The sequence below is a fragment of the Mytilus edulis genome, chromosome 7, assembly GCF_963676685.1.
Source record: "Mytilus edulis chromosome 7, xbMytEdul2.2, whole genome shotgun sequence".
Classification (NCBI taxonomy): Eukaryota; Metazoa; Mollusca; class Bivalvia; order Mytilida; family Mytilidae; genus Mytilus; species Mytilus edulis.
This window is the reverse complement of record NC_092350.1, coordinates 74,556,849-74,581,987: the sequence shown is the minus strand read 5'-3', so window position 1 is coordinate 74,581,987 and position 25,139 is coordinate 74,556,849. Positions and strand designations below refer to the sequence as shown.

General features: G+C 31.3%; 2 protein-coding genes across 2 annotated transcripts; both read right to left on the bottom strand.

Annotated features, from left to right (window-relative positions):
• Positions 1 to 213: 213 nt before the first annotated feature.
• Positions 214 to 9,887, bottom strand: LOC139482197 (uncharacterized). Its single transcript, XM_071265898.1, has 5 exons — positions 9,243 to 9,887; positions 7,349 to 7,627; positions 5,873 to 6,105; positions 4,755 to 5,013; positions 214 to 4,151 (listed from the first exon to the last, which is right to left on the bottom strand). Exons 2-5 carry the CDS (start codon positions 7,620 to 7,622, stop codon positions 373 to 375), a joined length of 4,545 nt encoding a protein of 1,514 aa, XP_071121999.1. The 5' UTR covers positions 7,623 to 7,627; positions 9,243 to 9,887; the 3' UTR covers positions 214 to 372.
• Positions 9,888 to 13,605: 3,718 nt separating this feature from the next.
• LOC139482195 (uncharacterized) lies at positions 13,606 to 23,839 on the bottom strand. Its single transcript, XM_071265896.1, has 5 exons — positions 23,635 to 23,839; positions 23,098 to 23,374; positions 21,028 to 21,260; positions 18,987 to 19,245; positions 13,606 to 17,404 (listed from the first exon to the last, which is right to left on the bottom strand). Exons 2-5 carry the CDS (start codon positions 23,369 to 23,371, stop codon positions 13,716 to 13,718), a joined length of 4,455 nt encoding a protein of 1,484 aa, XP_071121997.1. The 5' UTR covers positions 23,372 to 23,374; positions 23,635 to 23,839; the 3' UTR covers positions 13,606 to 13,715.
• Between the last annotated feature and the right edge of the window lie 1,300 nt (positions 23,840 to 25,139).

The window sequence follows — 25,139 nt, the reverse complement described above, 5'->3', positions numbered from 1 at the left end:
GTGCTCATTTGTTCTCCTTGCTGAGAAAGTCAGTATTGCAAAGCTAGCACTTTTTTTATATATTTTTGTTACATGATATCTCTAAATATACATTTCATAAATTGAAACACTTTATTTTCATGCATAGATATTGCAAATAAACTCATCATAGATACAAGCATATTGGATAAATGATTGTTATACTATATAAAAGTCAAAACATCATATATGATAGACAGTTTTCCACAAATTTTATTTTGAAATGTATAATAAACGAAACATCAAGGTTATTATCAAAAAATTATTAAAATTTACAACATCTGAATCTCAATTATAGCCCTATTCAAAAGATCCCAAAAGGTTTGTTTCTAAATCGCATCAGAAATTTGATACTTAGCCAAAATGATATGAATCGTAAAAAACAATAGTTTCAAAAATGAGAAAAATGTGTATGAAAGTAGATTGAAAAATAATTTGCCATTTAAAAGAGGGACTGCCCAGCCGGGGGAAAGTATTGATTGGTTTATGAAAAGTAGGGTAAATGGCATTAAGTTGCAAATGATATGATAATTCACGTAAACCTTTGGATTTCCCCCATATTTTTAATAAAATCAAATACGCACAACAAGAACAAACATTGATATACATATAAGTAGCAACAAATGTACCTATAAAACTAAATAAGAGTGACATCATCGACAAACTTGATAAATTCTCAAACGTGTTTTTTATAAGAGATACGCCCGAGAATAACTTATTGAACGGTTCAAAATAAATTACACCAAAAAATGTAACAAAACAATTAAACAAAAGCAGATATTTAACTGTAGAGAACGTTAAACATTCTGGATTGTATTTCTTTACTAAACTTACAACTATATCGACGAGGAAAACAATTAGACTTAGAAGCAAAAACGACATAATGATGTATCTGCACATTTCATGTTTTTCATTATTAGAGAAACAAATTGATGCTAGATGTAAAAGTGATGTCAAATGCACATACATATAAACGTATTCAAAAAGAAAATAGTTTTGTCTACATAGCATTTTTTTACCAATTGGCCAAATTAAATTTAGAAACAATACGCAAAAAATAGAAAATGGGTGAATGAAACTGAAGGGTTGTATGTATACATACTGATAGTCTTCAGTCGTGTTTCCAGACAGCACAAAACTACTTGTATTTTGCGTAGTAAGATTAAGATAACTAGTTAAAGTGTTATTTGAATGATTATTAAAGTAACTATTAGAAACATTATAGGATTTTTTTTTCTCGTCACCATTGTCATATTCTGGACAGACATAGTAGGAAGCGGAGCAAAGACATACAAATAGACAAAACGCTATGATTGAAATTAAAACAAGAATTCTCAACCCCCTGTTAGCTGTATGCATTGAATATATATCTAGGATCACTTTTAATCTGTATGACCGATTGTAAAACGCATCATCAGATGGCATACAGCCATGAATGTTATAAAATAAGGGATTAGCTCCTCTTTCTAACAGCATGTTCACAGATACTATGCTTTCATCTTGATTTTCCATACTTGCAGCAGCATGGAGAAGTGTATTTCCTTCTTTATCTGGTAAATCAATCTTCCTCCGAAATTTAATGATTGAAAAACACAGGAAAAGAATATTCATACAGGTAACATAGATCAAGGAAGATATAGACGGGTACCAGTTTTTCATATGTTCGGGAATTCTCTTCACTAAGTCCTGATATACTAGAGAATCATTTATATTGTATGGCTTCCAATTTTTATCTTTATCTTGTTTAAAGTGAATGTTATTTTCCTCTATTACTTCTTTAGAGTAACGGCGACCATTTTTCCATTCAATAAGAATATCTCTGATATATTCAGGTTGATCATCTGATCTTGTGAAATCAGTCATAACGGTAGTATCTTGGTTGAAATTTAGTAGTTCTTCAGTTGATTGCATTTCATTATTAGACGTCTTTTTATTTCCTTCATAAATCGACATGGTCGATTCATTTGCGATATCCTTGTGTTTTAATAAAGCACTCGTTATTCGTTTATTACTAGAAAAATGTAAAGGTGTTTTTCCATCGAGATCGACGAGCAAGGGATTCGCACCTTTCCCGATAAGAAAATCAACCGCTTCATATCTAGACAAGGCAGCCGCTAAGTGAAGAGGAGTCCAGCCAATACTGTCCTGTCTATCAATGGCAATCGAAATATTGTTACATTTCATAGCTTTTTTACGATTTCGATCTATTTTGTTACACCGTTTCATTGTAGTTTCAAAAATCACTTCCATCATGTTGGTGTCATTATTATATGCTGCAAAATGAAACACTGACCAACCGTAATTTGAGACAACATTTATATTATAGGTAACGAGCAAAATATTTGTTTCTTCAATGTTGGCATTAAACACATTGTTATGTAATGCAGTTTGCCTTGAATCTGTTTCAATAAGTAATGTCTGCAAGTTCAAATTCTTTGACGATATTGCATAGAAAAGCAACGATTTATTATTATAGTCGATAAAATTAATTCCCATTCCATTTTGTATCAAACATTCCAATAATGTAGTATTCCTGCCTTCAATCACTAGTTTTCGTAAGGCATACTGACTTTCAGAAGTGTTAACTTTTGCACCACTTTCAAGCATAAGTATAATAATTTCTTTGCAACCGCTTAATAAAGCTAGTGAGAAAATAGACCTATCTGCTCGAAGAGATTTCTTTTGCTGCTTTTTTGTCATACTTTTCCAAAAAAAGTTCATAAAATTATGACAACCAGTTGCTATTGTCCAGTGAAATAATGTTTTGTCTGCAGGAAAAACGTCTATGATTGCTGCTATTGCTTCCATATTATATTCTTGTCTATATTTACAATCAAAATTCTCCAACTTCCAAGACGCTTCATCAGATATTTTTGTTTCCATCAGTTTTTGCTTGGTAATCAAGTGTCCACTGTCGATTACATTACTCATAACTTTTAGAAATTTGTCTTCTTTAATAGGTTGGCTGTATAATATATCCATAAATTCACCTTTCTTTAGTTCAGCTATAAATCGGGTGGCTAAATGACAGTACGATTCCTCGTCTAATACAATAACGTTCTGATCGTCGTTAATCTGTTTTGATATAACCCTAACTCTTTCCCTCAGAAACTTTGTTTTACAACATTCTAAAAATACACATGAATTCACTTTTGCGAAATGGAAACTTATAGATTCTAGAAAAGAATCGTGTAAAAAAACAATTCTTTCAAAATATATTTTTATATAAACGCCTTCGACGGATAACAAACTGTCAAGCAATGTCTGTCTTGAAACATTTCGATGTAGGCCACAAGATTCAATTATCATGTCGAAAATTCGTGTATTTTCTAATTGATTTTCGTTTAAGCCATTAGAAACGGAAAACGTTTTTGCATTCAATCTTCCAGCAAAAATCATGCATATTACTAATGAACAATAAACCTTTTTGTTTCGTCGATGCAGTTTTGTAATCTCATCGTTAAGATAATCAAAAGGCTTTTGGAAGAAATCTGATTTACGATGAAACAAACAGTCATTTGTTGTAAAAATATGACACAGAAGTGGAAAGGCAAGCGTTGCTTTACAACAGTTTTTGCACTCTTTGTCGCTGATATCATTTTGTCTGCTAGAATAAATTAAATGGTTCTTCAAAATTGTCATTTTCTCCTCGCCATGAAGACTATTGTCTTTATGATCAAAGTCAATAATATACGCTCTGTCGTTTAAAATAGTGTCCGTTGCTCTGAACTTTGTATCGGAAGCTACGGTTTTGCGCAATGTACAAATTAATTTCACATTATTGTCGTTTAGTAAAGCTTTGAGTTTCGAATCTAGCATCTCCCATTGATTTAGATACGACTTGTTGACTGAATATATACCAATGGGATCGTCTATCACAAAAATCTGTTGTGTATCTTTGCATCTATAATCTATAATATTGTCAACAGATTCGACTGGCACAACATTATAACCTTGTGATTCCCATTTTAAAGCTACGTTTCGAGCAGTTGCTGATTTCCCAGAGCCAGACTGTCCAATAATTATGACAATATTTACACTTTCCAACTTATTAAATACATGTTTTGCCGCTCTAGTGACGAAAAAGGGTTGATTGTCTATCTTCCATTTGTTTGTTAAATCCAGAATGTTATCTAAAACAATCAATTCATATGCATTTGCCATATACATGTATGATAAAAAAAATTGATTCCAGCATCACTCATAAATCAATTGTGTAAACATTTATCTTGTATATTAAGATGAGCTTATCTATACCCAAGTTTAGCTTTCAGCGTGAATAGGATAAAGAATAGTTCATTGGTTGTGTAATCAAATATTACAGGGTTGTTAATAAATAATTTTCGTTAGAGGAAACTTATACACAAAGACAAACCAAACATTTAAATGTACATGCTATTTTGCATTGCTAATGTTCGTTTGTTGGTTATTAATGGGCTACTCAGCTCTTTTTTAAAAGAGTAATATATGATTTTGTTTAAAACATATTATGATTTACATTTAAACGTCTGGCTAGGTTTCATTTCTTGTGTTGATAATACGTTTTTTCATGCTGTAAGAATAAATAGGCAAATAACAAATTGACTTTTGGAGTTAAGATATGCAAGACTGTAAAAAACAACCGATCTTAGCGCGTAAGACGATTCTCTATGGGAACTCTGGCTTTTCTCTCCAAATAGAAAGGGACTGTTCTGATATAACACGGTCCGATGAAAGTTGCATTTAATATAACAAACCTGAAATATTTTTTGGTATGTGGCCATCCTTATAAAAGTGAAAGTCACTTCGTATATTCTCCAGCTGAAATTCAGTTTTTTTGAGTTCGTTTTCCATTTTACTTTTTTCACCTTCCACCAAAGTGAGGTCTCGTCTGATTGCTTCTATCTCTGTCGACAAGGAAGCAACAATTACACAATTCTGCGAACCATCCAAGTCGCAATGCAAAATATCAGCAATGCCAATCGGACTATGTCCACCATTACAGAATTTTATGGCCTGAAAATCAGAAGGTTTGATTCAAAATACACTGTTAATGTAAAATAGTTATTTAGGTAAAACTTTGTGATGTTGAGTGATATATAATTGACGGCGGATAAGATATACATTTAACATGTTTCAAACACGGAGTAAAATCCATACAGGATTGACGGCAATGTTTTCATAGTTGCTGTACATATATAATATATATTTGATATAGCATTCAACAGATCTGGAACACTAGCTTAAAGTGGTATGCATAAATCAGTAAACTAATGTTCCCGCCAATGTAATTTTATTTCCATGAATAACAAATAATTTGGTTTTGCAAATTAGACTATTACACATGTATCATACATGTTGAATTCATTTCATTATATGAATAAAAGTATTAAACTAGAGATTCCGAGTTAAAACTTAATACTTATACATGTCAACCAATTGTTTTCGTTAATGATAACACACTCAGGTTGGCACACTGTTTTCACTGCGTCGTTGGAGGAACCTGATGCAATTCACATTGCTTTTAAACACGATTTTGAACATAAAAAGACAATCATTTGATCCAAAATCAAATTTTTCGGTTATTTTCTTCCTAAATCGTACCGTCTTCTTGATTTGTATACATCAAATTGGTTTACAAAAGCTGGCGGCTGATTGCAGACATACAATTGTTCCGACCATTCTTGGAGTCACAATATAAATGGTACTATATATTACGTGAAGTACATTAATTCATCGTCATTGAATAAAATTAGTTTCATTTAGAAATGTTACAACATACTTACCAAGTTAAGGAACAGAAACTTCGGAGGGTTGTTTTTTTAAATAATATTTTATTCCTCAAATAATATAGATGCGTGAATTTAATACAAACCTCGGTTACCGTTGCCCACCGGTCCTGAAAGTCCAAGGTGTTTAAGTTGTTCTCAGTTGCATGTGCCAACTCATTGCGATAGTACTTAATTCTTGCTAAATGAGCTCCCGGAGATATGTCATGAAGATTAGGTAGATTATCCCATCCCGATGAGGGTGGGTATATTCCTGGTAGTGGGATATTCCTTAATAAACATACCAACAAGCTAACATCAAAATCTGCAGAAGATGTAGCTGAAAAAAATTAAGAAGATGTCTAAGTCATTTATGTATCAACCTTTTAATTTTAGCAGGAAATTAATTTGATGGTATTGTTTTTAGAGACGTTATATACATTTTAAAGCTCAAGGTAAGCTTATATAAGTAGTACACGTTATTTCCAAAATACACACGGACAAACATTCCCTTACTATAACTTTTTTCCGAAAACAGTTCGGTGAATGATACTAGTTTCTGGTACTTGTTATTATCATCGATTTTTTATTGTTATTTTATTTTAAAGAGTTATTATATTTTAAACTATTAAACTTAAACTGAATCGGTAAAATGGTCAGATTTATATGCATTCTTACTTGCTGCTTATCTGTCATCAGCTTGGTCTTAACACTAAGTTATGTTATATATATATATAAAATGCTATTGAGGAATTTAAACTCCGAGTTATTTTTTTTCTTAATTTTAAGTAAAAAGTTATATTAAATAAACTCATCATATATACCAGGACTAAATTTTGTTTAAACGCCAGACGCGCGTTTCGTCTACAAAAGACTCATCAGTGACGCTCGAATTCAAAAAATTAAAAAGGCTTAATAAAGTACGAAGTTGAAGAGCATTAAAGACAAAAATTCCTAAAAGTTATGCCAAATACAGCTAAGGTAATCTATGCCTGAGGTAGAAAAGCCTTAGTTTTTCAAAAAATTCTAAATTTTGTAAACAATTAATTTATAAATATAACCATATCAATGATAATCCATGTCAAAGTATCATATTTGAACTTGCATGAGCAAAACTTAAGGGTCTGTATTTGCTAAACCTATTGGATTTTGACCCTGGCCTTGCTCGGATTTTAGTAGATCCCTTTTTAACCTTTTTTTCGTTGTTGATTTATTGCTATGGCGATACAGTTTTGCTACGACATATGAGTTGTGTCTATTTGCTTGTTATCTTCAAATGTCATTCATCATTCATTTAGTATTATTTTAAACCTAACAGTTATATTTATAAAAACACAAAAGTATTACTAAATTTTAAACCTAGTTCCTCTAATGAATGTATACTATATATGTATTGCTATAAAGTTATCAACAACAGGTTATAATGATATATAGGGTGACAGGTAAAGAAATGAAAATAATCTTTAAACAATACTTAGGGTTTAGGTTTTTTTTTTGTACGAAAATCTTCTATGATACCAGGTTCATTATACAAACTAGGGGAGCAATCCATATAAGGTATAACAAGAATGATGTTATAATACCAGTAGTTCCAATGAGAACGCGAGTGCTCTTGGGTGGCCATATGGTTCCAGGTATTCTTTGTAGTATATTAAGTTGTGCAGCATTGATAACTTTTCTTGTAACGAGGTAAGAAATTGTCGATGAATTTTGGTTGATTGTTGTAGCTAAACTTGTAGGTGGTATTAGCCCGTCAAAATAATTTCGAAGTGCATCTGGTACAACTCTGACATTAAGCATGCAAAATTTCCAGTAATTCTTTTCCTCTACAGTAAGTCTCAGTGTCGACACTGCCATCGTCTCTACAAAAATCAGTGATCTTAAATAAACTCATAGTTTAATAATACTATTTTTAAGACACGTTTGGTCAACTTGTTTTTTTTTACAATAACGTGTTATTTACATTTATTGTTCTATTATGAAATCCGCTCATTAATAAAATGGAAATTAACCAATTGATGAATCCATCAATTAAGTAATTGTATCATCTTCAATCAACTTTAAAATGATAATTCCAATGGCGTAGTATGACATTTGTTAAGTTAAGCAATATGTCTCTTGACTTATTTGAACATATTGTCAACATGTACAATTCCGCTGACAGTAAATCTTAAAAAAAATATTGTTTGAATTTCTTGTCTATAATGAAAATATTGTCAACTGTACTAAGTAGTTTTAAATTGTTTGCTGCTTGCTGAACAGTCAATGTCAATTATTTCATGGATATTCAGGACGAGATAATACAAAAAAATAATAACAAAATTTTATGTATATCTATAGGCTAAAAAGCAAGTGTGATGTAAATACTTTTACAATACCGCTTTAATTCATCTCAGCATTGAATGAAGCACTACTAATTACCATTCGTGAAATATAGGTTATAGTGTAAGTACAGAATTTATAACTCACAAAAAAGACATTTAGACATTTTTACACTTTGCGTATACAAATTTCTTTAGGAAAGTAGATATTTTCTCTTTTGACCTGCCTGTTTGTTTGAGTTATAGTTTGTAATGGATAAGATTGACCTTTACTTTACTCCTAACTGATCTATTCAGTACTTTAGTTGGACATTTGTCATATGTTGTCTTCACCGGATATTGGTATACAGTAGTAGATATTTTGTTATGACATGAATTAATAAAAAAAAATTGATTATGATTTAATTTATGAACAACAATCTAGTACAAATAAACACTTGTTAACAGATCTTCTTAATTTGGTAAATTTCAGAAACAAGTTTGTACAAAAGATAAATGAGTTCATATTGATCATTTTAAATTTCAGACTCATTAAACAACATTGCCGTAAATAAAGACGTAATATCCGTCTTTATACAAATTCTACAGGCAAAAATCAAATGTTTGCTATCTATGATTTATTTTTGTAAAAGTTGCATAATTTGTGGTGACGGAATCCTTTACTTGATAATTAAACACACATCCATAGCTAATGTTATTCAGATCTAAAACGGTACTGGATCCACGTTGAAATCGAACAATTTCGGATATAAATACACCGTACGAAGGGGTATATGAAAAATACTCGTCCAACAAAGATAATAACTAAAAGGAGCGAAAAATCGTCACATGTTTTCATGTTTGTTTAAAAGTGTTCACTGTTAAACGGAAAAAGAATCTTAATATAAAAAAGACAACTGTGGTGGTTTACATAAGATTTATGAAAGCAAACTTAAGTAAAAATTAATTGATAATTAAAAACCTTATGCGTACAAATCATTACTCAGTGCGACAATTAACGGTTATTTATAACAATACATGCCAAAATCTGCTATCAAAGGTGTGTTACTCACAAAGCATCCTCATAAATGTTATTGCAGAACGTGCATAGATGTTGTCAAGAAGAACTTTCTTTAGAAATGATATAACAGAAATAGAATATGAATTTCATACTTACATTTTTTTTTAGATACTGACATAGGTGGACCACTCAAAACTATAATCTTTGCACACTATTTTTTGTATTTTCCATTTTCTACTTCAATGGTAACATTCCACATTGTCAGAATTTCAAACTTTAATTTGCAAAAGATCATAATGCATTCAGCAAGTTGATTGTATCATATGTATTAGTCCTGGACATTTACTTTGACTACTGGAATTATCATGGGTAATCAAGATGGTGAGTTTTCGACGACGAAAAATAATGTGGCTAATATGTTGACTTGTAAACTTTTATTTACTCAAAAATCACCCCGATCTTCTCATTTTTTCTCCTATAGCTGTTGCATAATACCAGTTCCTTGTGTGTCATAAGCCGAGTGAATGCAAAATAACGGTGGTATTTATTTTCAAGGTTTTTCAATATATATGTGACTGAAGTTATGTTCAGAAACTTCTGTAAGCGATATTCTTATTAAATTATACCTACATATATATCGTATCATGTAAAGTAATCATAAATTTAAAAGTATTTACGTCAATCGACATTTTATTGAAATAGTTATCAAAGGTACCAGGCTTTTAATTTGTTTCGCCAGACGCAAAAGACATTTATAGACATTAAACAAAATCTTGCACTTATTCTAATGCGGTTCTTTGTGAAGGACAGGTTTTAAGAAATACCGTGCGTGTATAAACATTCGATCGATATTGACTATTCATTACATATTCAATACTTTTTATTACAATGCATATCCAACCGAGACACATTGTAAGCATAAAAGATATACCTACTGTACGTTTACGTAATACATACTGATGATTTAATAGACTTTAAAACATTTAAAACGAGAAGATTAAAAATATACTGGGCTTAAGTTTGTAAACCTTTGGCTAACGACTTCGTAGATTATTATGAATCAGGTGTTATCGCTTCGTATTGTTTCATAACGACAATACATGATTTGTTAATATTGACAAATGATTTTTCATAACTTTGAAAAAAATGAATAAATTCCTTCACATATGCATTTCTCCTTCATTTATAAATTTATCAAAAAATAAAATAAAACGTACACAGTGAAATTGCACGAGGTAAACTTTCACGTAAATTGAGTTTCACGTGAATATTATGTGAAATTCACCGCAACCAAGCTGATACTGGAAAATCATATGAATCTCATATGAAACTCGAAGTTAATTTTCAAGACATAGTTATTCAAATAACATGTAAACTTTCAAGTTCACAAGTGGGAATCTGAAATCATATCTTTTGTCGTAATGCTTTGTTTTCAACCGATCCTCATTATCAATTTCTAACAAATTCAAAAAAGATAGTAGACTTGGGACCATACAAGTGTTGAGAAGATATGAATATAATAACTGTTTCCATTATCCCTTTTTCTGTCGTTGTAAGAAAGCAAGAGTAGTGTGTGACCTTCACAAGATGCTGCTTCTTAGCTTTGGTCGTATCAACACACTATATAAAGGAGAATAACGATAAAAAAAGAATATTCATCAAAGTTATGTGACTTAGAAAAATAACGAAAAGCGAGTGATTTCCATAAACTCTTGTGGTTTAAAGTTACATGTTAATTGATTGTTATGTTTAGTGAGGTATTGAACCGTTTTAATTGGAATGTTATACTGCGTGTATGAATCTTATTCAATATGGCAAACGCGTATAAATGAATCTGAAAAGAAGTCAATAAATTAAAATGAATGGGTGTGTCGTTTTCAATAAATATTTACTAGTTGCTATGTGAACACATGCATTTTTAAAGAGAATTTATTCTATAGCTTATATGATATGACCTATTCCTTTAAAGTAATTCAAATCAATAAAACTTCAAGTAATTCTTAAGATTCGAAATGTCATTTATTTAGTTGGACCAAGTTTTCTTTATAACAATAGAAAAGATTGGGTAATATCTGCAATGTGACAATTATTCATCAGATTTAAAATACGCAAATGAGAGCAACTGACGGTCACGGTATGGTTTTCAACAATGTGCAAAAACATATTCCGTATAGCATATTAAAATTCAAAAGAGAAAAAACAGTCCGATTCATGTTAAAAAAATTATAAAAAACTATGACATGTAAACCAAAATTTAGATTACCTGTTATACTTAAGGCGGTATACATTTACTTAGATTTGAAACCCTGATAACGTCTTTAAAATATTGAATAGGAACTTATGTTTAGTTACTTTATTACAGTTCCTTAGTATCGTTTTGGAAAATTTTGAACTTCAGGTAAAACGATGAAACTCAGAATTGGACTGCAATGATTTAATAATATTTATTTCATAATCTTCCATGTCAATGCGTCAATTCATGCTCATTTTTATGCCCCTCCTACGATATCAGAGGGGCATTATTTTTTCTGGTTTGCAGGTCCGTTCGTTTGTCCGTTTGTCCGTCCGTCCGTTTGTCACGCTTCAGTTTGAAATTTTTAGTCATTGTAGTTTAAGATGAAGTTTAAATCCAATCAACTTGAAAGTTAGTACACATTGCATGATTTTTCTAATTTTAGTGCCAAATTATAGTTGTGCCACCAATTTCACGGTCCACTGAACATAGAGAATGTCAGTGCGCGTGAGGCATCCGTGAACTATGAACACATTCTTGTTCTATCTCTTATCTTGAATTATCTTGATGCGTCTCTTTTAAATCAATTTACAATATTTTTTCATGCCAGTATTGATAAACCAGGTGTATACACGTAATTCCATTACCAAATTATTGTTGTGTGTTCCAGATACACACGTTATGTGATAGAAACGTTACCAGCGTATATGTCCAAGGATGTTTAAAAAGTTCATGTTATAAACAGAAACGTTTTATGATAGTTCTTCCTTAGAGCCGTTTGGAACAATTCAACCATGGAACTGTTCTAGAACTGATGTTAAAAACAGTTCTATATCAGATTATTTTTTCAATTAAAACATTAGATGCATTTTGTTTGATATTCTAGTTCAAACATTAAATTTATTTATGAGTTATTTTGGGCTTTCAGTAGCTGCGATTGCACTTAAATCGAATCTTTGTAACATTTGTCCGTAGTTAATTTGAGGAAATCTGATCAGTCAAGTCCTTTCCAAGTGAATTTTACAGTCTGTTCTGATTGTAATGTTACATTTCTGGCCTAAATGAAGGAATGATTGAAAGCTCAAAACCATATTTAACCCTACCATAAGTTATGTGTTTGTTCTTTGTTTGGAGCCTGTAAATTTGGAGCTTTGAACTATTGTAACGTTGTATCTATAAAACTGTAGTGCATGACGTTATAATATATATTGTCTATCAATCACGACGATTAGATGTATTTTGCAGTCCACAACAAGTCCACCTGCAGTGGTATCGATCCGAAGCTGTAAAAAAGTAAACAATAAACTTCAAATTGCATGCGTCCGAAACCTTCATCAGAAACTCTTAAATATTTCAAAGCCATTGATGTATATAAACCGAAACAGTTGATGAGCTGTATGATCAAAAGTGACCTCAAGATAACAAAATCCAACTTTGCCTGAGGGAGTAAAAACCTTAGTTTCTTCAAAACTTTCCCTAAGTATCTAGTGCACATAATACTGACACATCAATATATAGCAAAGTATGTGACGTCTGGTGACTAATATAATGAACATTACAAAAGAATGGGAGAATCGCTTTTAACATAGCTTATATTGAGGAATTGACATAGTCTGTCTTCCGATATAGAATCTGATCATAAATACAAAAAAAACTGAATGATAAAAAAGATTGTTTGTGTCTCAAAATTTTTAATTGTGGCGTAGTATTCCAATCCGTGTTTCGTTTCAAAGCTTGCACAGGATTGTAGTTATCGTTTTTTAATCACAAGTTTTATCAATTTACCATATATGAAAATAGAGAGATGGATTCACATAAATATCTTTATGTGAGACACTTCTAAAAGTATTAAATGCATTATGTACAACTGTATGCATCTTTGTTGAAGCACATTTATATGGTTTGTTGCAGTTATCCTTTTCATCAAATATATCGTTAGCTATAGCGTAGAATCAGCAGTTATATTCCCGGAATATAGATATATACGTCAAATCGTTAACACTGTTTGTTAAAGCGTTGTCCCGTTTTATGCAATATTTACAGTTAAACCAATAATTGACGACATCATCAATTAGAACATATATGCTGGTTCAAAATGTTTTAATCTAAAATCTGTGTTGTTAAAATACATATATAAATAGGATCATGTTTGTATCGATGTAGCACTTCTTGAGATCAATGAATGACGCAAACTTATTGCATTAATGACATTTCAAAAACAAATCTTCTTCTCACCAGAACCTTTTTTCCTAAATGAAAACGAAATAAACGAAAAATTAAGGGGTATTTTAAAAAGGTATATTTAGTTATTACTTACAATCTCAATACCACCAAAGGTAAATTGGTTACCAAGTGTCTATCCCCGTTTTCAAAAGGACACAGTATAGGCTTAGTATTTAGTCAATATCATGGTAATTATCATAAGACACGATTGTTTCAAAAAAGAGTAAAATAAAGGTCAGTATTGCTTGTAAAACATTCTTCCACGTAATCGAAGGGTTGCCAAAACAGGGGCGGATCCTAAGGGGGCTCTGAAAAGCCACTGTAAAGATTCCAAATTGCAAGAAATAAGAACTTTGACGGAAGCCTTTCAGCTTTCCCCATATCTTTAACAAAATTACATATGCAATACAAGGAATAATATTGATATATATATATAAAGCAATAAATATTAAAATAAAACTAAATAACAGTAACACTATTGACCAACTGGATAGGCTTTCGAGCATGACGCCTATACGAGGAAGTCTTGACTGTATCTCGCTAAAGGGTTCTTGAAAGATTACAATTAAAAACGTAACCATAAAACATAAACTAAACTGCGAAGTAAATCGAGAGAACGCTAAACATTCTGGATAATATCGTTGTTTCAATCTAAGATATGTATCAATTAAAAAAATCAGTAGGTTCATCATGAAGAATTCAAAAATCAAGGTTTTCAATATTTTAGATTTTGCGAGATTAGAGAAACATATAGATGTCAATTTTAAAAGTGCTGTCAAATGTACATACATATAATAAAGACCTTCAGAATGAAAATGCGTTTGCCATAGTAGTTTTTTACACAATGCGCAAAATATATTAAAAAACAATACACAAAAAATACTGAAAGGACGGATGAAACTGAATGGATGTATTTCCATATGTTGATTGTTTACAGTACTGTTTCCAGATTTTAATGAAATATTGTTTTCGTCTGAGTAAATATAATTGTCACTATGTAAAGGGTTTTTTGAATAGTTGGATAAGAAACTGACAGAAAAATCATTTGAAATGTTATTTGCATCGCCATTCCTATAGCCAGGACAGACAAAGTAAGCAAGAGAGTATAAAGATACTGCCACAAGTAACGTTAGAATTGAAATGAATGCCAGGATCCTCATTTCTCTTTCCGCTGAATACATTAAATAGTTATATAGGAAACGTTTTACTTTGTATGACCTACTATAAAACGCCACATCAGATGGCAGACAACCGTCATTGTTGTAAAATAAAGGGGTATCTCCTCTTTCCAAAAGTATTTTTAAAGATGCTATGCTGTCGTCTTCATTAGGCATTGATGCAGCAGCATGTAGATTTGTATTTCCTTCTTGGTCAGGTGTATCAATCTCTTTTCGACATTTTACATTGGAAGACAATAAATAAAGAATGTTCATCAATATAACATAGATCAAGCGTTTTGAAGGCAGATGGCAGTTTTTTGTACTTTCGGGGATTTCAATCACAACGTCCTGGTGTACAGGATGATAATTTGCATGTGCCGTCCATTTTTGTTCATCATATTGTTTAAAGTCAAAGCTATTTGCTATTATAATTTCATTTGTGTAAATCCATGCCTTTTCCGCTTCAGTAAGAACAATACTGATACTTGTTGCTTTGTCTTTTGTGATATCTTTCGGTTTGACGTCTGTGTGCCGATATCGTCCTTCAGTTGAATGTTCTTCAGGTCTAGTCGTCTCTTCAGCTGGACAAACACTGAATTTTAATAAAGAACTAGTTATTCTTTCATTGCATGACAAATGAACAGGTGTTTTTCCATCACGGTCGACTAAACTAGCATTTGCACCTTTGCTCATTAAAAAGTTAACCGCTTCATAATTGGATAAGAAAGATGCCAAATGAAGAGGACTCCAGCCAATTTTGTCTCTTTTATCAATAGCAAATAATTTATTTCTCATTGCAGTTGCAAAAATAATTTCAAACATTGCGATGTCATTCTTATATGCAGCAAAATGGAAAAGTGACCAACCGTTATTTGAAACCAAATTTATACTATGATTACTAAGGAAGGCTTTTACGTTTTCAATGTTTGAATGATATATAGCCTCGTGTAAAGCGTGTAAACCTGAGTCTTTTTTAACTAAAAATGTCTGAATTGTCAAATTTTTGGACTTTATCGCGTAAAAGAGCAACGATTTCCTCTCAGAGTCGACGAAATTCATTTTTATTCCATTGTTCATTAAAAATTCAAAGAACTCTAAATCTCTGCCATTAATTACTAGTCTCTTTAAAGCATACTGACTTTCAAGAGAATTAACATCTGCACCTCTATCAATCATTGTTTTAATAATTTCTTTGCAACCGCTCAACAAAGCAAGTGAGAAAGTTGACCTATCTGATCGTATAAATCTGTTTTGTTGCTTTTTAGACATCTGTTTTAAAAAATAATCCATTAAATAATTGCAGCCAGTGGCTATGACCCAATGAAGTAATGTTTTGTGATGCGGGAAAATTTCCATGATTGCCGCTACAGCTTCAATATTGCTTTTATGTTGATATACGGGATCAAAATTCTTCCATTTGAAATAAGCAACACAGGATATTTTGGTGTCAATTAGTTTTTGTCTTGTTATAAGGCTTCCACATTCGATAACATCACCCATAACTTTGAGAAATTTCTCCTCTTTTATTGGTTGGCTGCACAATACATCCATGAACTCACCGTTCTTAAGTTCTGCAATATATCGAATTGCTAAATAGCAGAATGACTCCTCCTTTAATACAATTACATTTTCATCGTCATCTATCTGTGGCGAAATTACCCTAACTCGTTCTTTCAAAAATGCAATATCACAACATTCCAAAAATACACATGGATTCACCTTTGAGAAATGAAAACTAATAGCTTCTAGGAAAGTGTCGTGTACAAAATTGATTATTCCGCCAAATGATTCTACATAAACGCCTTCAACAGAAAGCAAACTATCAAGTAACGTCTGTCTTGAGATATTTCGATATAGACCACAAGCCTCAGCTATCATTCCAATTTTACGCTTGTTTTTCTCTTGTTCCTCGTCTGAATCATCAGAAACAGAAAACAATTTTACGTTCAACTTCCCAGAAAAAAGCATACATATAACTAATGAACAATATACTTCTTTGTTTTGTTGATGTAATTTTGTAATTTCATCATTCAGATAGCTAAATGGCTTTTGAAAGAAATCAGATTTGCGCAAAAAGAGACCATCATTTGTGGTGAACACATGGCATAATAGTGGAAACGCAAACTGTCCTTTACAACATTCTTTACATTCCTCGTTGCTTATTTCATTTTGTTTTTCAGTGCAGATTAAATGATTTTTCAAAATAGACATTTTCTCCTCAGGAAGAAGACAGTTGTCTTCATGGTCTACATCAATGATACAAGCTTTGTCACTCAAACACGTTTTAGCTGCCTTGAATTTTTTATCAATAGCCACAACTTTTCGTAATGTACAAACTAGTTTCGCATTATGGTCAATAAATACAGTCGTTAGTTTAGAATCTAATCTTTCCCACTGATTAACATACGACTCGTTTGTTGAATATTTTCCAACTGCATCGTCTATCACAAAAATTTGTTTTGTTTCTTTACATCTATATTCCAATATTTGTTCAACTGATTCAACTGGAAAAACATCGTAACCGTAGGTAATCCATCTTAAGGCTACATTTCGAGCAGTTGCGGATTTCCCAGAGCCTGATTGTCCAATAATGACGACAATATTTTCAGATTCTAACATATCGTATACCAGTTTTCCTGCTCTAGTGAAGAAAAATGGTTTGTCGTCTATCCTCCATTTCTTGATTAACTCATGAATGTTATCTAAAATATTTATTTATATTTACTTACTATAATTTAAATATTATATGTATGATTTGAATTAAAAACTAATAAAAGACAAACAATTCAGCCCGCTTGATTATATCTAACTAAATTGTTAATTTGTCAAGTAGGTAACATTCATATTTTATCATTATTGAACACATTTTCAGATATATCTGAACCTAATGAATACAAATTTAATTTGATTTGAAATTGATACAGTTTAATAGACGATTTATATTATTTTTTATGATGTAAGAAATTTGAAATCCGGTGTAATAATTTCTCGTCTCAGCTAAACTATACACTGGGTACAAAACCTTTGTTAAAAAACGCGCTTTCCTCGACAAAAGATGCTCGAATTTAAAAAGTTTTAATAGCCCCCAAAAAAAGTTTGAAGTTGAATGTAATGAGGCTCAACATTTCGAAAGGCTATTCCTAAAAACAGGTAAGGTTGGCTATTCCTAGGGTAGAAAATCCGTAGTAATTCGAATAGTTCACGGTTTAGTAAACAATTATTTCTGTTTATAATCATATATGATTCAATGACAATTCATGTAAACACAGAAGTGTGAACAACTTGACACAAGTATGGTAAGATAAAATAAGATATTATAGTACTGAATCTAAAATTAAATAGCTCAAACCATTGAAAGCTTCATGAACAAGTAAATAGGTCATATTTTAACGATTGTCATTTACCTATATTGCAAGAGAATGCCGTTTATAATAAAAACTTGAAAATGCACTGCAAAATATGGTGACTTATTTTTGAAACACTTCGGTTCATTCTTAGTTCGGTTACGTTTTCTTTTCTTCTTTTGTTAACTTTTATTACATGTATTAGTACCACCTGTTTTAAGCTCACCTGGCCAGTTTTGGGCTCAAATCTCTGAAACCGAAGCAGTTAGAGCAAATCTGACTACATAAAATTGCTCATAAAATCAAGATCTATCTACCCTCAAATTTTCAGACAACCTGGTGTTGGGATACTGCCCCCTGAATTTGTTATTTTAAGAAAATTTTGCAGCTTTTGCATGTTTTGGTTATCATCTTGAATTTTATTATAGAAAGATATAAACTGTAAACAGCAATAATGTACAGCTAAATGATCTACAAATAAGTCAAAGAAAATGGTCAATTGACCCCTTAAGGAGTTATTGCCCTTTATAGTCATATTTAACAATTTTCATGAATTTGGTAAATTTTTCCAGATATTTTCAACTCTAACTATTTGGCCAAAATCATTAGTTAGAGATAATTGTAAGCAGCAAGAATGGTCAGTAAATTAATATCTACATGCACATCACCATCACCAAAACACAATTTTGTCAAAAATCATATGTGTTCTTAGTTTAATATGCACATAGACGAATGTGAGCGACACAGGCACTTTAGTGTTATTATCATCCTCTTGTATTGGTAATTCCCTACTTTTTATGTCCGTGCGTTATTGTTTTTTGTGCTTCTCAAACGTAATGTACCCTGACTACTTTATTTTTCTCTATCTTAGACTTTAATTTTTAACAGGCGTGATACTTAAATTATTTAGATAAGATAAATCAGATGTTTAAAATAATACCTGAAATGTTTTTTGGTAAGTGCCCATCTTTATAAAAGTGAAAGTCACTTTCGACATTTTTTAGTTGGAGTTCAGTTCTTTTGAGTTCATTTTTCAATTTGCTTTTTTCCCCTTCAACCAATTTGAAGTCTCGTTTAATTGCCTCGATCTCCGTCTTTAAGCAAGTAACAATAACACCATTCTGCGAACCATCCAAGTCGCAATGCAAAATTTCCATAGTTGCATTCGGACAATGCCCACCATTACAGAATGTTATTGCCTGAAATAAATTGCAAAATGCGATCTTATAGCACTAAGCGAAAAATGTAAATATCATGAAAGTATTTCAGCGCAAACGAGTTATCCGATCTTATCTCATATGTTAAGTTCACAAATGATAATATATTATTTTTTTAAAAGTAAAAAGAAATACACTTATTGGCGATTATCAAAAAGGGGGTTAAAAATGGTTGATTTTGATAGCTATTTTACATCACTGAAAGCTTCATGGGTTTCCAAATTTAATTCAACCACTATGCCGAACTGGAAGATTATTCCTATTAAATATTTCAACAATCTGGGAAAAAATTATCTTGTCATTAACATGAATTTAGATAATGTTAAATCACTAAATGAATTTGAAAATATACCAGACTTTTATTTGCAAGTAATTTCAAGCTGGGTGAAAACAGGGGGAGGGTTTACAAAATTTAAAGATCATTTTTCAAATATTAGAAAACAAATTATTTGGGGAAATAGATACGTTAAACATTGTAACAAAAGTTTGTTCTTTCAAAACTGGGTAGCAAGTGGGTTGATTTATATCAACGACATACTTGATCGTGAGGGAAAGTTATCAGAGGTTTTTATTTTAGAAAAATTAAGCAATAAGTCTAATTGGATTGCAGAGTTTACGATATTAAAATCTTCCAAAGGAATGGCAGCAAGTTCTAATTAAAGAAAACTCTTTAAAAAGTAAAATCAGTATCAATAAGGATAACTTGAGATGGGGAAACAAACAAATACAAGCAAAAGATATCTATAATAAAATGTTATATAATAGTCTAGTAGATCAAAAATATACACAGCCAATTGGTATTAATATTTGGACAAGAAATTTAAAGTTAGATAGCAAGCCAAATATGTCATTCGTAAACGATTTTATATTTAAATTTTTAAGAGAGAATAAGATGAAAATGTTTAGATGGAAACTGCTAAATTATATTATTCCCACAAAGCAATTGCTATTTAAATGGAAAATTTCTACTAACAGTAAATGTAATTTTTGTCAAACAGAAGATGAAGATTACTTTCATTTCTTTATAACATGTTCTTTTTTTAAAAGACTTTGGGATGAAGTGTAACATCTTCTTGCACAACTCAATTTTAAAAATAAGATATCAGTTAAACAATTAGTTTTTGGATACAAAATATCAGATAAGGGTTATTATGGTTTTAACTATTTTTTGACAGTTTTAGGTTTTTGCATTTTCAAGTCATACTATGTTTCAGAGCAAAAATTGAAATATATAGATGTATATGAATTGTTTATAAAGGAATTAAGAAGTGTTATGCATGAAAGCAAAATAATTTCTCAAAGTGTATTTTTCATAAATTTGAAGAAACTGATTTAATAAAATAATTTGCATATATTGTAATAGTTTATGTTATATTGTTTATTATATTCTGAGTATGTTCCTGGCAACTCAGAAGTTTTTTTCACAGGAATACTCCTCTGGCGCTTGGACAGTGAAGTATAATTGTAACAAGATATCTTTAGAATAAAGTATATATTTGTTGTAAAAAAAAAATTTTTTTTTTTATGTTTGATGTGTATATAAAAAAAACCCATGATCTGCATAAACATAAGAATATATAATATGTTTGCCAATGAAAACAAAAAACACAGATGGCAACGAGTACCAACCCCTGAATTACAGGCTCCTAACTTACGAGAACAAAAATCGGGATAAAAGACAAAAGTATCGCTGACAAAGTCCAAAATGTTATAAGCTTTTGAAATATCATTCCATTTGTAACAACTTAAAAAGTATAAACAAACCTCGCTGATTGTTTTCCATTTGCCCTGAAAATCCAAGGTGTTCAATTTGTTTTCAGTTGAATGTGCTATCTCATTTCGATAGTACTTTATTCTTGAAAGGTAAGCACCTGGCGATGTGTTACTAGGAATAGGTAAATTATCCCATCCGGAAGCAGGTTGATATATCCCTGGTAATGGTATATTCCTCAGTAAACACACCATCAAGGTAACGTCAAAATCTGCTGAAGAAGTAGCTAAAACAAGACATGTAATATAAGTAGACATCTTGATTAATTAATTGGTGGTATATCACGACACCCGATCACACACGCATATTACCATTGTTGTAGTTGTTTGAGAAAACATGAGGATTAAAAGTGAACTACTGACCTCCTGCTTGAACACTGGAAATCCGCTGCAAAATTAAAATAGCTGTACGGCTAGTCATATTCGTTATACAGTAACATTCCTTTTTACTGTTTTTCCACACAAGAACTATTAAGTTATTGAATTGAAAACGAAATAAAGCATTGCCCTGGATTTGTTGAAACTACCAACGCTAGTAGAACAGTTCATAACGCATGATCTCAAAGACAATATATCTGTGATAAAATAAATATACTACGTCTAGTAGTCTCTAATGATTATTTGTCACATTGGCAATAAATTCTTGTTTATTGTAAATATTTAAGATCTTGATAAATGATAAGTCTTGTTTGATTAAAGTCTTAATATCAAAGAGCAAGATTGTGGAAGTTTCTGACTTTACCAAAGCCAAAAATGTATTAATGCAGAGGTTAGGAAGTCAAACAGTCAGCTCATTTTCTTACTGTGGTCTAGAAGTTTGTTATTTTAAAAGTACGTGAGCTATATGTTGTTAAAAAGATAAAAAAAATTAATTATATTCATAAGGATGTACGAATACCTTAATACCAGATGAGGTTTAAGTTCAGAAGACACATCAAAATACATATATAATAACTTAGGAAGGAGACAGTTTAAACCTTATGTTGTGATTAATAAAAATCAATAGAATATGTTATGAAAAGTATTTTATAAATCATGTCAGTACCGAAGAAGCTTTTGAGCTGACGATACCACGTGGCATTAATATTCCTTCAGCAGTTTCATCGATCTAGTGTTACTAAATGAAGATAACAAATTTCGAGAAGCACATATGAGTTTACAATAAATTTGTTATTTATATTGAGTGATTTTCGTACATTTCTCGAAATTATTTAATAATTTCAAAGACGATAACTAATTAATGTATAAAGTTGTGGTATGAGTGCCAATGAGCCAACTAGCTACCCTTGACTACTTCTAGATGTGAAGAGTTTTGCAAAGATTAATTTGAACTGGTTACAGTACATATAAAAAAAAAAGGTGTGGTATAATTACCAAAGAGACCAAACGACACCGTAAGGTCTTCAACAAGGAGCAAAGCCTATACTGCATGAACCACTGAATTACAGGTTCCTGACTTGGGACAAGCACATAATACAGAATAATACAGAATGTGGTAGGGTTAACTATACTGGATCTCAAGCAATATGTTAATAAAAGATGATAAAATATATAGGTTAGACCGGAAATGGTCATTTTCTATGATGATAAAAAGAGGGACGAAAGATACCAGAGGGACAGTCAAACTCATTGATTGAAAGATAACTGACAACGTCATTGCTAAAAATAAAAAGACACAACATACAAAACAAAAGACAACACGATTTCCACCAAAAAAATCAACACGAGAAGGAAATATTTCTGTTCTAAATTTGCTTTTTCCGAATCATAATTTTTACAAGGACTTTGTACTCCGATGACGAACGATAATCGATACGTGATCGGTTCTGGTTGCGATAACAAAACCTCTTAACAAATATTGCTGAATTGAGGTCTCATTGATAATCATTCAATTTTGTCTTTTTTCTTAATTCTAATTATAGTTGGGTTGAATTAAATCTCAAAAAGTTATAAAAATAGAAACATGTAACAGGACTACCACAATGAGACAACTCATCATAAGATACAAAACATTACTTAGAAATTATTCTATTGAAATTTTGTAAATATTTTTTGTTTATTTACCATTAGATCCAGTTGGTACTGCAGGGCATCTTGGTGGCCATATTGTGCCAGGTATTCTCTGCAATATATCAAGCTGGGATATATTTATAACTCGTCTGTTAACAAGATTAACAATTGTCGTGGAGTTTTGGTTGATTGTGGTAGCCAGGCTTGCAGGTGGTATACGACCGTCAAAATACTTTCGAAGTGCATCTGGTACAACCCTGACATTAAGCATGCAAAACTTCCAGTAATTCTTTTCCTCTACAGTCAGCTTCAGTGAAGACATTGCCATTTTCTAAAATAAAGTTAATAGATTCTGAAATCAGTTCTTAATTAAAAGAAAATTTAATACAAAAATAGTTAAAAGAAAAAAATGATATAGCAGACTGTTGTTACACTCACTCTCATAAATAATAATGATGTTCTTTTATCTAACCGTTTTTGACTACCACAACGAATTCACTCTTCCATTTACCTTTATATTATCATTTCAATATATCGGTACCTGAAATAAGTTTCCACACCTGACATAAATATATTTGATCCGCTCTATACCTTATATGTTGAATGTCATCCAGCAAATACAGGCATTATAGTTTATCTTTTGTCATTTCCAAACCCGTGAAACTTTCCAATGATGTCTTCAGAAGAATGTATGGCACAAAATTCTAAGAGAACCACATCATCTTGTTGTATGGCAATCAACGGTATGAATTTCTCACTGCTCCAGCTCCAGCATTTGACTCGCACAAGTCTTTCTGTTACCTTTCTGTACCTGAAGGTCTGAATTGGGGTCCTTCTATTCTGTGTTCTTTAAATTTGGTACATTTTTGTTTCTATCCTATACACTGTTTGTTCAATATTCTGTATTCTCAAAATTAAAGCACCCCTTTCTTAACTATTCTTTTTTGTTTTTTCTTGAAACTTTTTACCTTGATATTTCAAAATTTTCAACTTTACTTTATATTCTGTAAACCCCATCCAGTCCCTCTTACTTGTTTGATCATATAATGTAATAACAAATATTTATAATTACAAACCATGCATCCAATCGTATACATTTTATTCACAAAAGACATGTATATGGTTTAGAATATCGCAATTCAAAATATAATCAATTATTGTCGAGGTAGATAGTATAACGTAAAGGCCATGATTTCAAAACATGATTATGTATTTTAAGACCTACTCTAGCCAACAAAATATGTATTACAAATTTAAAGTGCTACTATCTTTAACGCAGATCACACTCAGACATAGTTTGTTCATAATTGAAATATATATGTTATGCCTACGTAATGCATTATAATCAATAAAAAGTATTTTAAATGTTATTCAAAACGGGAATAATAAAAATATATCCAGTCTTAAGTCTGCAAATTTCTTTTACGGACAGAACAGATTTAAAATAAGTTTTAGAAGACACAAAGTTGACGATTGTTCCCCTATGTTTGACATTCTTACCGATTTTGTCTGTTTGTATTGTTCGCATATTGTTTCAATATAATGAATTTTTATGCGACTTTCATACAAGTGAAAATGAGTGAGAGGTTAAGATATCGATATAACCGAGTTTTACACCTCATACTAAGCATTTTATTTTCATGAGAAAGATGACTGTAGATCTACAAAATTGCAATTTCAAGAGTTAAAAAAATGTTGTATTACATGAAATGCGATGATGAAATATTTTTCTCTAACGCTTTTTATGACAATATATTGTCAAACTGAATCAGTTTTTCAAGGATGTGTTTCTTTTATTTTGTGGGGTCCGCCTTTTCTTGAACTCACACTACCAATCATTAACACGATGGGTGTCACACGGGGAGCGGGATTTGCTTACCTTTGTCGAAGAGACTAGTTTTGGGTGGGGTTCGTGTTGATCAGTCTTTGGTTTTCTATGTTGTTTTATGTTATGTGTTTGTCTGTTAGTCCTTTTCATTCTTAGCCATGGTGTTGTCAGTTTGTTTTCAAATTATGAGACAGTTTGAATTTCACTCTGATATCTTTCGCCTATCTTTTAATGAATATCTTTACTGGTTGTATTATTGCAATTTGTA